The 14,654-nt window shown below is 44.1% G+C and overlaps 1 protein-coding gene across 4 annotated transcripts in view; it reads left to right on the top strand.

Annotated features, from left to right (window-relative positions):
- PANK1 (pantothenate kinase 1) overlaps window positions 1-13,312 on the top strand; it is a 67,843-nt gene extending 54,531 nt beyond the window's left edge. For all 4 annotated transcript variants that reach the window (XM_073685531.1, XM_073685532.1, XM_073685533.1 and 1 more), the window contains 2 exons: window positions 8,117-8,242; window positions 9,973-13,312. In XM_073685531.1, coding sequence (XP_073541632.1) covers window positions 8,117-8,242; window positions 9,973-10,032 — 186 coding nt within the window. In that variant the 3' untranslated portion in view covers window positions 10,033-13,312. The remainder of the gene's footprint in view (window positions 1-8,116; window positions 8,243-9,972) is intronic.
- The last annotated feature ends 1,342 nt before the right edge of the window (window positions 13,313-14,654 follow it).

Here is a 14,654-nt window from a genome sequence, read left to right as displayed (position 1 = left end):
CCGGAGTCCGAGGCTGTGGGGACTAACTCCTACCCAGCAGCAGAATCCGTCAGGCAGGGGATTTCAGGTCCTCTGGCCAAGAAACCCGAAGGCACGGTCACACGCATGGGACCAGCACCGCCGTCGTGGAGCGGAAGCTACTAGAAGGCCCCGAGTCACCGGCCATACGGGTGAGCACCACACGGTACACTCAGGGACGTGGGCTACTTATACCCGCCTCTAGCAAGGTAGCCAGAAGAGTACAGTTAGTTTGGGAGGCCTACAACTCCGCCTGGCCAGGGGAGATCCCATCTGCTCAAGGACTGACCAGGCCCCGATCGCTAGCCAGTACTCCGGGAGGGTCTATCCTTGTCACCAGTAAAGACCCTGAACTACACCGCATCGTCTCTGAGTGGTTCCTGCTACCCCCATCATCCACGTCGGCTGCCCTGAGGCCATACCCCTCCCGTTGGGGGTTATACCATCCACGCTGCACCATCCTTCCACCGGCCTCAGCGGTCTGCCGTGCAGCGGCAGCTCCATAGCTGCATTCAACGGGTGGCGTAGTCGTCCATCATCTACCGCTGATACAGCGCCACTTAGTCTGACTCCCTGGGCACGGACCGGATCACCGCCACGAGACTACAACCCTCAAGAGATCTGGCTCCGGGTAAGCTCCCGCGTGCGCAACGCTGCGCGACACAGGCTCAGGGGTGCGTCAACTTTTGGCGTAGTCGGCAGGATCTCGTGCCCGCAACCACCGGGTACTGCGTGCCTGAAAAAGACTGTTCAAACTTACCTGTGGTGAAGATTCCCGCCATCCGGCGCCATCTTCCGCTTCCTTCCCGCCATCGGTGGAGTTTTCCCGCCATCCGGCGCCATCTTCAGCCTTCTTCCCGCCACACGTGGAGTTTTCCCGCCATTGGACGCCATCTTGAGGACGCCGCGCGGGAAGAAGAGGGGCGTGGACTCCGAAAGCGCGCGAGAACTGAAGCCCCGCCTCACGTCCGGACGTTGCGTAAGGTCCTGGAAGGAGCCCAGCAGACGCCGACGTCACAGGAGCGCGACGGAAGGTCCTCAACCCTGACGATCCACTGCGGAGCCGCGGCCTACGGAAGAGGATCATCGCAAGGTAGGCCACGGTCCACTAGGGGGGAGAAGGATGTCGGATACGGAGGAGAGCTTCACCGCTTCAACCCCCGCCAGCGCCACCGCTGTTGCGGTCATGCCTTTCACCATGCCCTATATCCCGGGGGCAGCCTGGCTACCCCAGTACTCAGGGGAGTCACATACCCTGCATGACTTTAGAGAAAAGCTGGATAGCCTCTTCCAGGTGTACCCCCTCACAGAGGAGCAAAAAGTGAGCATCCTGGTGGCCCAATTAACCGGGGCAGCCCAAAGGGAGGTAAAGTCCTGGCCACCTGGGGGGAGGACTGTCGCAGAGATACTAACCCAGCTAACCGAGGAGGAGCTGCAGTACTACCAATACGAGGAAAGCCAAGAGGACCCGGACGGGTCTGAGGACTACCCTCAGGAGGGAGCACAAAGAGGACATAGCTACTGAAGGGAAGTAGCGTGAATAAAGAGCTGTAAATAGTTACCCGTTAGGGTACAAGGACTGCTGCTAATTAAAATATGGTCCCCGTTGGGATTAGTGAATTGTTCCCCGTGTGTCCCTATCCCTTACCAGGCTGAGGACTGTGAGCAGCCATCCCCTATCCCTTACCAGGCTGAGGACTGTGAGCAGCCAATCCTTATCCCCACTGGCCGAGGACTGAGAGCGGCCATATCCTGTAAATAATTGTGTTTCTAGTAATTTATAGGAGTCCTTGGTGGATTTACCGGGAATCCTTTGTACAGTTAGTGGAGCGTAACCCAGGATGGACTAAAAGACTGTTAAGGACTCGGGGCAGGACAGACCCCTACCTGGTTACGTCTCCCTGTTTTGGTGAAATGGACACCTTTGTTTTCTTCAAAGACTGCACCCGGTTGCGGACACGCCGTAACCATCTTTATGTGTTTTTCTTATTGTATTATTATTGTTTATACCTTGTTATGTTTTTCTAAAAATATGTTTAGTCCCGGAGTACTAAATTTCACTAGGGGGGAATGTGGCACCCCAGGGGTCTGGTTTCCACAGTAACGGCAGTGTTATGTCTGAGAGCAGGTGGGAGGTCTCTTGGTCAGGAATCCTATGCATGCCACACCTCCTGCCCAGTCCTGGGAGGGGAAGGACTTCCCCTATATAAACCTGGGGCTGAGGCAGGGTTAGGGAGTTCAGAGGGAGAGTTCAGCCAGGAGGGCTGACAGGGAGCTGTGGCTCCGGCTGGGCCCAGCTCCTGGGCCATGCCAGAAGTAGAGACAGAGAAGAGAAGCAGCTATGGGAAGAACAACAGGAGCTCTGTGGGAGCAGTGTTACAAAGAGTCAGGGGCTGGCAGCTGCAGAGCTCGCCCTGACTGAGAAGATTTCTTACCGGACCCGGAGTCCGAGGCTGTGGGGACTACCTCCTACCCAGCAGCAGAATCCGTCAGGCAGGGGATTTCAGGTCCTCTGGCCAAGAAACCCGAAGGCACGGTCACACGCATGGGACCAGCACCGCCGTCGTGGAGCGGAAGCTACTAGAAGGCCCCGAGTCACCGGCCATACGGGTGAGCACCACACGGTACACTCAGGGACGTGGGCTACTTATACCCGCCTCTAGCAAGGTAGCCAGAAGAGTACAGTCAGTTTGGGAGGCCTACAACTCCGCCTGGCCAGGGGAGATCCCATCTGCTCAAGGACTGACCAGGCCCCGATCGCTAGCCAGTACTCCGGGAGGGTCTATCCTTGTCACCAGTAAAGACCCTGAACTACACCGCATCGTCTGAGTGGTTCCTGCTACCCCCATCATCCACGTCGGCTGCCCTGAGGCCATACCCCTCCCGTTGGGGGTTATACCATCCACGCTGCACCATCCTTCCACCGGCCTCAGCGGTCTGCCCTGCAGCGGCAGCTCCATAGCTGCATTCAACGGGTGGCGTAGTCGTCCATCATCTACCGCTGATACAGCGCCACTTAGTCTGACTCCCTGGGCACGGACCGGATCACCGCCACGAGACTACAACCCTCAAGAGATCCGGCTCCGGGTAAGCTCCCGCGTGCGCAACGCTGCGCGACACAGGCTCAGGGGTGCGTCAGATGCATCTCTAAAAGTCCTATCTTTTAAGACGTCTCTCTTGGTAGCCCTCACATCGGCACGTAGAGTTAGCGACATACAAGCTTTATCAGCAGGGGCCCCCCTTTACGCAAATTCTAGAGGACAGGGTGACACTTAGGACTGACCCAGCATACCTTCCTAAGGTGGGATCACACTTTCATAAATCACAGGAGGTCACCCTCCCTTCCTTTTGCTCGAATCCCAAAACCAGGGGGGAAGAAAACCTTCACACCTTAGATGTCAGAAGGTGCATTATCCAGTACTTAGAGGCCACAAAGGAGTATAGGAAGGACAGGTCTCTCTTTGTGTGCTTCCAGGGTCCTTGGAAGGGACAGAAAGCTTCCAAGGACACACTGGCAAAGTGGATAAGGGACAGCGATCTCCCTGGCATACTCATCAAGCGGGGAGACCGCCCCGGAGTATTTAAAGGCTCACTTGACTAGGGCACTGGCAGCCTCCTGGGCGGAGAAAGCCAGTGCTTCAATTGAACAGATATGTAGAGCTGCAACCTGGTCTTCCCCCTTCTACATTCTTTAAGCACTACCGGCTGGATCTAACCTCTTCTTCGGACCTTACTTTTGGTAGAAGGGTTCTGGAAGCGGTGGTCCCTCCCTAAATGACACTTCTCTGCAATTCTCTCCGTGGTGCCGTCATGGGGAAAGGAGAAAGACGTAGTTACTTACCGGTAACGGGACTTCTCAGAGCCCATGACGGCACCCGTACATTCCCTCCCTTCACACATGGGTGTGCACATTTAATTATTAGCTATATTTAGTCACAAGGTGTGTCTGGTAAACTTCTTAAGAATGTTAAAATTTGTGTTACTAACCTGGGGGTCCTCTCTGTGCTCTGTAAACAACTGATGCGGGAGAGAGGTACCGCCCTTTTTATCTGTAGGTTTCCTGTCCTTGAAGGGCGGATCCTCTCTCTCCGTGGTGCCGTCATGGGCTCTGAGAAATCCCGTTACCGGTAAGTAACTATGTCTTTTGTGTGTGTTTTCTTGATTACTGGGTTAGTAATGGGGGTGTCTGATAGTCTCCATTACTAACCCCAAGTCTTGATGCCAGCTGTGATTTTGGACAATTCACAATTGACAACAACCTCAAGCACCATTACCCCGATTGCCACCGTACCAGGGCATTCGGGAAGAGCAAAGACGAAGCCCCAGAATTGGCGCATTTAATGTGATGCGCCATTTCTGTGGCAGCTGAGGACGGTATTTTTAGGCTGGGAAGGGCCCAATAACCAGGGACCTTCCTAGCCTGATAATATCAGCTGTCTGCTTTACCTTTGCTGGTTTCATAAAATGGGGGGGGAACCCCACATATTTTTTTTTCATTTATTTATTTGGTTAAAAAAGCCTAAAACAGTGTAGAATAAACTCCACTTGAAAGGCACTAAAGGGTGCAAGTTTATAATATATAGGGGGCTTGGGACATTATATATCTACAAGATATCCATTTATTATCTATCTCTAATATATCTAATATCTTTAGATACAATTGCTTTATTAGGTTTGTAAACTAGCTTTAAGTTACATAAAGTATTATAGTACAGGTGCGTCTCACAAAATTAGAATCCTCCAAAAAAATTTTTTATTTCAGTTCTTCAATACAAAAAGTGAAACTCATATATTATATAGAGTCATTACAAACAGAGTGATCTATTTCAAGTGTTTATTTCTGTTAACGTTGAGGATTATGGCTTATAGCCAATGAAAACACAAAAGTCATTATCTCAGTAAATTAGAATACTTTATAACAACAGCTTGAAAAATGTTTTTAAAATCCGAAATGTTGTCCTACTGAAATGTATGTTCAGTAAATGCACTCAATACTTGGTCGGGGCTCCTTTTGCATCAATTACTGCATCAATGCGGCGTGGCATGGAGGCGATCAGCCTGTGGCACTGCTGAGGTGTTATGGAAGCCCAGGTGGCTTTGATAGCAGCCTTCAGCTCATCTGCATTGTTGGGTCTGGTGTCTCATCTTCCTCTTGATCATACCCCATAGATTCTCTATGGGGTTAAGGTCAGGCGAGTTTGCTGGCCAATCAAGCACAGTGATACTGTTTCTTTTTTTCTTTATTTGTTTATTTTACTCACTTGTATAGCACCATTAATTCTACAGTGCTTTACAGACATTATGGTCACTGTCCCCATTGGGGCTCACAATCTAAATTCCCTATCAGCATGTCTTTGGAATGTGAGAGGAAACCCACGGGGAGAACATACAAACTCCTTGCTGGTGTTGTCCTTGGTGGGATTTGAATTCAGGACCCCAGCGCTGCAAGGCTGCAGTGCTAACCACTGAGCCACGGTGCTGCCCAATACTGTTGTTTTTAAACCAGGTATTGGTACTTTTGGCAGTGTGGACAGGTGCCAAGTCCTGCTGGAGAATGACATTTCCATCTCCAAAAAGCCTGTCGGCAGAGGGAAGCATGAAGTGCTCTAAAATTTCCTGGTAGACGGCTGCACTGACTTTGGTCTTGATAAAACACAGTGGACCTGCACCAGCAGATGACATGGCTCCCCAAACCATCACTGATTGTGGAAACTTCACACTAGACCTCAAGCAGCTTGGATTGTGGCCTCTCCACTCTTCCTCCAGACTCTGGGACCTTGATTTCCAAAACAAATGCAAAATTTACTTTCATCTGAAAACAACACCTTGGAGCACTGAGCAACTGTCCGGGTCTTTTTCTCCTTGGCCCAGGTAAGAGGCTTCTGGCGTTGTCTATTGGTCATGAGTGGCTTGACACAAGGAATGTGACACTTGTAGCCCATGTCCTGGATACGGCTGTGTGTGGTGGCTCTTGAAGCAATGACTCCAGCAGCAGTCCACTCCTTGTGAATCTCCCCAAAATTTTTGAATGGCCTTTTTTTAATAATCCTTTCAAGGCTGCAGTTATCCCGGTTGCTTGTGCACCTTTTCCTACCACACTTTTTCCTTCCACTCAACTTTCCATTAATATGCTTGGATACAGCACTCTGAACAGCCAGCTTCTTTAGCAATGACCTTTTGTGGCTTACCCTCCTTGTGGAGTGTATCAATGACTGCCTTCTGGACAAGTCAGCAGTCTTCACCATGATTGTGGAGCCTACTGAAACAGACTAAGAGACCTTTTTAAACGCTTTGCAGTTTTTTTTTTTTTTTTTTAATTTTTCTAATTTACTGAGATAATGACTTATGTGTTTTCATTGGCTGTAAGCCATAATCATCAACATTAACAGAAATAAACACTTGAAATAGATCACTCTGTTTGTAACTTTTATCAGAAGAACTGAAATAAATTAACTTTTTGATGATATTCTAATTTAGTGAGATGCATCTCTATGTAAAAGATGACGTTAAAAACGCATTGCATATGAATTTCAAACGGATAGCAGGCGAGAAAAAAAAATTGCACTCTCACATAGCGTGACATACGCAAGACACTCATCCAACTTTTCAGGATGAACATTAGTGTTTTTTTTTTTTTTTTTAATACGCAGATGTGAGCAAGCCCTTAATCCCTTCACACTCCATGTCCATGCCGCCTCCGGCGCAAGACAGCTGATCTGATCAGCTGTCATGTGCCCCTAACAGCCGCGGGTGGAGTCATGATCCACCCGCAGCTGTTAACTAGTTAAATGCCGCTGTCAAACTCCGACAGCAGCATTTAACATGGCCGCGCCGGAAGCACGTAATGAGACCCACCATCGGTGCGCTTGTCACATGATCGCGGGTCGCCAATGGGCTGGCATGACAACCCGGGGACTGTAACACAAGTGATCAGATGATCGCAGCTTCAAGTCTCCTTGTAGAAAAAAAGTTTTTAAAAATATATATAAAAGTTCAAATCACTCCCCTTTCGCTCCATTCAAAATAAAACTGTAAAAAAAAAAAAAATCGCATATACATATTTGGTATTGCCAGGTTCAGAATTGCACAATCTATCAATATAAAAAGAATTAATCTGATCGGTAAACAGCGTAACGAGAAAAAAAATCAAAACGCCAGAATTGCGTATTTTTGGTCGCTGTAACATTGCCATAAAATGCAATAACGGGCGATAAAAACATTGAGACGTTACGGGTCTTGGAAAATGGCGCTCTTTTTTTTTGTAACCAACTATGGATATTTTTTTCACCATTTAAATAAAAAGGAACCTATATATGTTTATCTGCAAACTCGTAATGACCTGGAGAATCATAATGGCAGGTCAGTTTTAGCATTTAGTGAAAATGGTAAAAAACAAAAAAACAATTGTGTAATTGCACTTTTTTTTGCAATTTCAGCGCACCTTGTATTTTTTTTCCCGTTTTGCAGTACATGATATGGTAAAATCAAAAGTGCAACTCGTCCCACAAAAAACAAGCCCTCACATGGCCATATTGACCGAAAAATAAAAAAGTTATGGCTCTGGGAAGAAGGGGAGCAAAATCGGAAAATGGCCCGGGGGTGAAGGGGTTCAAGTGACCCTGCAGGTTATTTTAACAAGGGATGAATCAGAGATTGACAGATCTGTTGTACTATTGACGTACGGTACGTACTTTAATGTGATTAAAACTCCAAAATTTTTCACAAAGGTTTGTGTGCACACGGCGTCCGCCCGCAATCTGCCTGAAAATGAGCATAATGCTCAGCAATGTTGATTTTCTCATTTTCACACGTCTTATGTTACATCTTTTAACGGCTTCAGGGTCCAGAAACCCTGAAATTCATAGGATTGCCGAACTTTAATTTTCTATTTTTCGTGTGTGTGCATGAAGAAAAGGTATTCTTTACTAATTCTGGAGAGCGGGGTACTTCACTCTGAATTCAGTGTCCTTGCATAACCAACCAGCTTAACCTCGTGCGTCGCTGAATGTGTTGTCATGCGAGTGATACTCTGCTTCAATAACTGAGCTGATTAATCTTTGTTTTTTGAGTAAATAATTCTGTATACCTCCATTTGTAGAACATTGACAGAGTGCTGTTTGTCGGGAACTTTCTACGGATCAACATGGTCTCCATGAAGCTGCTATCCTATGCAATGGATTACTGGTCAAAGGGACAACTGAAAGCACTATTTTTGGAACATGAGGTGAGAGAAATAGGAGTTTTAAGGGGTTTTCTGCTCCATATACATTAATGGTAAATCCATAGTAATCCAATCAGTGGGGTTCAGATTAATTGGATCTTAGACTGAACACCAGAACATAAGGTGTATCCATTCACAGCTGCAATCCCCGACAAGTCCTGTTCTCCGCTAAGAAGCAGATGTCATTATATCCAGTCTATGAAAACACTTTAAACGTATGTAGTTTTCCCTTTAAAAAAAATAGCAATAGGGTTTTAGTAAAAATTTTAAACTGCTTCTACCGTCTCTATGTATTACAGTACATGGCAGACTGCAAGATCCATCATTGAGCTTGGTCTACCTTCAGGAACTATTACTCTTCTCCTGAACCAGATTCTAAGCTGATTTCCAACCACATTAAAGTCATCTATCAACTTAGATCATTCAGGAGAAGAGAGATAAAGGTTACAGACCATGCTGTCAGAGCCAGCTCTGTGATAGATTCACGGTTAACTTATGTACTATGTACCATGATTGATATATAAGGGCTATAGAAGCCAAAAATTCCCAACATTTTTCATGAAACCTTATTGACAAACTTAAAGTACATGTATACATTTTTATTATTGTCAAATGACAAATTGCAGACAAAAATATTAAAAAGAGTATAGCAAAAAGCCACCAACCGAGGCCCAGCTAGAACAATGGTACCAAAGACAGGTCAAGTACATATCAAAAGCCATACAGAGCATATCGGGGTTAAGTCAATAGCAGCTGTGTATCCTATATAAAACAATGCAGCTGTCTGCAAAAGATGGCGGTATATCCCTAATACATATATGTATTCTCATGCAATTCTTAACATTAGTTCTCTTGTATTATTTCCGATATCCTTATAATCATGTACACCAAACAAATATGATTGCACTAAACTTGCAAATTAATAGACATCCATAATGGTATTTGCCCACTGAATTTCAGCCTTCATACTTATCCATTGCGTACATTGGTATTGGTAGTTTACATTAATTTTTCTTGAGTAAGCAGTTTCTTATTATTCGCATCCTGCCAGCACTATTGGAGCTGGAACTTCCTTTCCCTCATTTCCTTGAGTGCACGGTGTTCAGTGGTTTGAGAAGAGCATTAGCAAAGACCTCATTTCCTGTAATCTGTTTTTGTGCCTCTGTTTCTACAAAGGGATTAAATCTGAGGTAGTGGACAGCAAGTTAGATAGAAGGGAAACACCTAGTGGCCTGCAGCTTGGAGTGAGTTTTCATAGGGGAAAGGAATATAAATTTTTAAATGGGGTTGTCCAATACTTTTACATTGCTGGCCTATCCTTAGATAAGGTCATCAGCCTCAGATTAATGGGGTGTGACACTCGGCACCCACTCCGTTTAGCTGTTCCTGGTGTTGGTGGCGGCTAGATGTTAGCAGATGCGGCGCAGAAGAGCAACTCTCCATCAATTGTATAGTGGCCACAGCAAGGTAGTGCAGGTCCACCCTGGTTCATTCGAATAGGGGCGGATGTGGCGTACACAGCCGCAGCCACTATATAGTTGACTTAACTGGGCTGTACAGCTCCGCAGCTAATCACATCTGGTCTATATCAATAGGCCATCAATATAAAAGTACTGAGAAAACCCTTTGAAGAAAGTGATTTCCACATTGTTTATTTTGCTAAATATCTATCAAATGTGATGAAGTTATCTGACAGTACAGTGCAGTGTAAAACTTGTATATTTGTCTTTCAGGGTTACTTCGGAGCAGTCGGTGCCCTGCTGGAGCTTTTCAAGATGAATGACGATCATTGAAAGAAGACGCCACATCCAATGTTTGTGCTGCTTATTGTCGGAGAAGATCCTTCCTAAGCTTCCGGAAGACACACAAAGCCATTTTACATATCATGTTATACCCTGTAAATAGTTAAGACTCCCCTGAAGTGACACTGAGAGACTGTATATATATATCTGTATATTTTACTGTAAAAACAAACTGTGCAACAAGGCCAAATGTACTGTAGTGATTGGGAACTAATTGTAATGCAGTAATTCTTAATATTTATTTTGTTGTAAATAGCCTTTTAATCTGCCCTTTGGGAGGGGCTGCTGCAGGTACAACTAAAGATCTTATTTATGATTTTACATCTTTTAAGATAGTCTGAAGAGTCTAATCTACTTGTAAAGGATGTGTATGACGGCGCAATGACATCACATAGTTATTTCCCATTGTGGGGCTACGTAGTAAAGCGTTGGGGTATTACTAGACAACTTGCTAATATGTTTACTGTCAAAGCTGCAGTCCGACAAAATTCCTTTTAATCCCGCATATATTGGGCCTGATACATAACAGGGAATATGTAATCAGAAAACAACATGCTGTTTAAATCAGGTGCATGTATGGTTTTCTTTTCTTCCATATCACAAACTTTATTAAAAAAATAATAATTTTTGCTATTTTCACACTGGCAATTGTTATTTCAGGAAGTTCACATGTACATTAGCAGCAATAGACTGATTCCCAGCTTATTCCATTGCATTGAAGCTTTTAATGAGCGTGTGCAAAGGTGATTGATAGGAAAGGGGAGCAGGATCAGCTGTGACATCACCTATCGTGAATGGTGGATCATGTGTTATCAGCTGTGTATAGAGGCATTACCTTTCACTGTACTCCTATCTGTCATGGTAATGAGACTGCTGAAAATGATTCTGTAAAGGAGTATGATTCTCTAGTATCCCCAGTGGCAAGATAGAACATTTCTAAAAAATGTTTAAAACAGATCGTGATGTGAAAAATCTAAAAATAACATATAATATAATCCTGATTTAAACAGTAGGTCTTTTTTGATTAGACATTCCCTTTAAATGCATATAAAGTATGCAAAATTGACTCCAAAAGATCCTGTTCGTTCCCCTGACATGTTTATTTTAGTAAATTGTTCTTTGAGCTCAGTGTTGTTCTCCGTTCCTCTGTTCTTCCTTTTGGAAATTTTTGAATAAATTGACAACTGGATGTTACCTAACCCTCTATCAGCGGGGTGACACTACCCAGTCAGTGCTGAATGGATGAGAATATTTAGGGACACAACCCTAGCCGACAAGAGCCTCCAGGAAGCGTGCTATTTGGCCTGATTTTGGTTCTGTGAGATCTCCGATTACATTGTAGCTTTTTGCTTGAATATCAGAATATTAGTTTCATTGTACTCGATCTGAATGAGAAGACTGCAGATTCTTGCAGGAGGCATTGAGTAACTCCAATGACATGCATTCTCCCCCTTTTAATATGTCCCTTTAAAGGTTTTTTAGTGGTCCCAGTAAAAGTGCTGCTAAAGCTATGTGCTGTCATATAAAGCAACTCATACTCCCATATAAGAAAACTACCTTACCGATTTTGCACAGCGACTGACATTTCCTTCAGAAGAATTTTTATTTTCTTCAAAATTAAGTTTGTTTTCCCTTTCCTTCACTTTAATTTTTATATTTTTTTGGACATGAGCATTGCCTGTGCCTTGTTATAAATATATTAGTGATGCTTAAATGCTAAAACTCGCCGTTGTGAGTATTTTTAAAGCTGGGGCTGAGACATCTTTGGTCATCTTTCCATAGGTCGCTATGTGCAGCAGCTACATGTCAGTGTAATGCTGGTGAATGGAGTCACAATGAGACCCCTTGGGTACCAAAAAAAAATAAAGCGCATCTTGCTTGTCTAGGTCGCCCCTCGGGGGCGCAATGCATCTCCATTCACCTTCATTAAACTGACATATAGCGATCTTTAGCCGTGCGACCACGTCATGGCCAAAATGGCTGTGTAACCCCAGCCTGACACTACATTATATTCTGTAAGATATTTAGTCTAGCTGATTGTCAGTTGTTATATGGACACTTTCTGTATGATGAGCCTACGCATATCGGTGGGCTCAGAGTTCATGGTGGTCGGTCGGTGCAAGATTTAGTCTCCCTCATACCCTGTAGCATGAAAAATATTGGAAATTGGAAACTTCTGAAGACTATATAAGTGGAAGCTAAACTTCTAAATATTTTTTTTCTGACTTTTTTTTAACAATGTCAATACCTGGAACCCCTTCTGATTGCTCAAAGGGGCAGAAGAGTTCAGCTTATCCTCAGCTCACGTAGACTTTTTAACAAACCGAGACATCTCTGTGTTTGGCAGATCATAAACTGATTGCTTCTGCCCCTTAGTTTGAGCGACTGATGGGGGTCTCAAGACCTGGAAGCCCCACTGTTGAATAATGCTGTACAATGGTTACACTATAGCAAAAGTTATTTGGCTTACCCTTTAACAATGCCCATACTCCCTTGGAGGACATCAGCTGGGCCAACCAATTTTGGGCCAATTGACCAAACATCTAGTGTGTATTGGGGGGTCCCAACGCTACCCAACGGCAGATAGAATAGAAGAATCTTGCATGTTGGATTTCAGCATACTGAATCGTGTGTTCTTATGTCAGATCATCCGGCAGCAGTTATTACCATCTCCCCACTCTGCGTGCAGCCTCCTGGCTCTGAGCACACGTCTTTGATAATGGCAGAATGGCAATGACTTGGACTCATTCATGGGAGGTTCTGATCGGCTATTATGCAGTATGTCCATGGTTATGTTTGTTTTTTTTTCCGATAAAACTACAGTATAGGAATTTTTTTTTTTTTTATTTAACATCTAAAAGTTTTATTTTCAATAATAAGACGCAAATAACTTGTGTAACAAAACGGTTCTTATGTACAAACGGTGCAGAATTTTGTATAGCTCATGTCTTTAAATCACAAAAATCTTTTGCCTTATTTTTTTATTTTAGAACTTTAAACTGATTTTTCTTAGAAAACTGGAATTAATGCTTTATTATAGTCTGTAATGTGTTTGCAATATCCTGTTAGTTTTCTGTGGCCGACGAGTTGAATATTCCATAGGGTTAATTACATTAATCTGTTGATACTGAGAGTATGTTTCATTGTGTGTCAGACTGTTTGAAAACTGTTAATTGTAAAAATTTGTAAATTTCATCTGTCATTGTTTTCATCTCGACATAATAAATACTCGCCTACCGTCTGTCTTTAAATAAAATTTACAACGTTTTAATGTTGTTTTTCTTGTTTTTTTTTTATATAGTATGAAGTAGTGCAAAAAAAAGGTAAGACTGCAAAATACACATGTATTTAAAGGGGTTATCCAGTGACACCATATTGATGATCTATCCATTTGGGATCAATGGGGGTCGAACACCCATCACCCCAACTGATCGGCTGGATGTAAAGACATGCAACAAAGCTGCATGGTGCTGCTCCATTCAATAGCAGAAAGCAAATAATAGCTTATTGTTGGGGGTTCAGGGTATCGGACCCCCACTGATCTCATATTGATGGCCTATGGATATCTGACCAATATGGTGTGATTAGACAAACCCTTTAAAGGGGTTTTCCCACAAAGTACATTTGAATAAATAGATCTTGCCATAAAAATAAGTTCAACAATTGGATGTGTTAAAAAAATGTTCCTGTGCTGAGATAATCTTATAAATGTGCCCCTGCTGTGTACTGTGTAATGGCTGTGTCTGACTGTACAGGGACATGGTCTGATCATACCACAGCTCCTGGGCAGGGGAGGAACAAAAGAGAGTAGAGTATACAGACAGGACAGCATGGGATCACAAATGATTCTTCCTGTGAGGTAAAACATTGTATTTAAACAGGCAGTGAAATGTTTTACCTCACATAAAGCAGCATCTGTCTCTTTTTTGCTTTCTCCCCTGTCCAGGAAATGTGGTATATACAGACCATGCTCCTGCATGGTCAGACACACTCATTATACAGTATATAGCAAGGGCTCATTTTTAAAATTATCAGCAACATTTTTTTAGCACATCCTATTATTGAACTTTATTATCTATTTATTAACATGTATATTGTCCATGGGACAACTCCTTTAAGCCTCTTGCTGAAGTAACACCACATAATAGGCAGGCAAAGGATTTGAAAATCTGTAGCATATCCTGAACTTCACAACAATTTTGTGCCTGACGTGTCATGAAATGATCAGCTAAAAATGGGCTTCCAAAATCTGGCCTTGTGCACATCACTTTGTTTGCCAGAGTCTAAGGAAAACCCTAGTAAACGCCCATTACCCCTGTAGATGGATCTGATGAATGCTGCATGGGCTCCCAGGTTGCGTCCACGGAGTAGTCACTAACTGGTGGAGCTACAGAATGAGGATGATCCAAATTGGCTGGGATCAGAATTGTAGAAACGCTAGACAAGCACAATCAGAAGCAAAGAGCAAGGTCATGAGTAGCAAAGTCCAAATCTATTAGAGCTAGTAAAAGTATTCAAGCAAAGGGTTAAACAGTCAGCGGTCAAATCATACTGGGCGAACCCATGATAACCAAGTCAGAACACTGGTAAACAGTCCAAAAACATCTCTAGAC

Source organism: Phyllobates terribilis, unplaced genomic scaffold (assembly GCF_046119375.1).
Source record: "Phyllobates terribilis strain yellow unplaced genomic scaffold, ASM4611937v1 Scaffold_5__5_contigs__length_657084704, whole genome shotgun sequence".
In the NCBI taxonomy this organism is placed as follows: domain Eukaryota; kingdom Metazoa; phylum Chordata; class Amphibia; order Anura; family Dendrobatidae; genus Phyllobates; species Phyllobates terribilis.
This window is presented reverse-complemented; position numbering and strand designations above follow the sequence as displayed.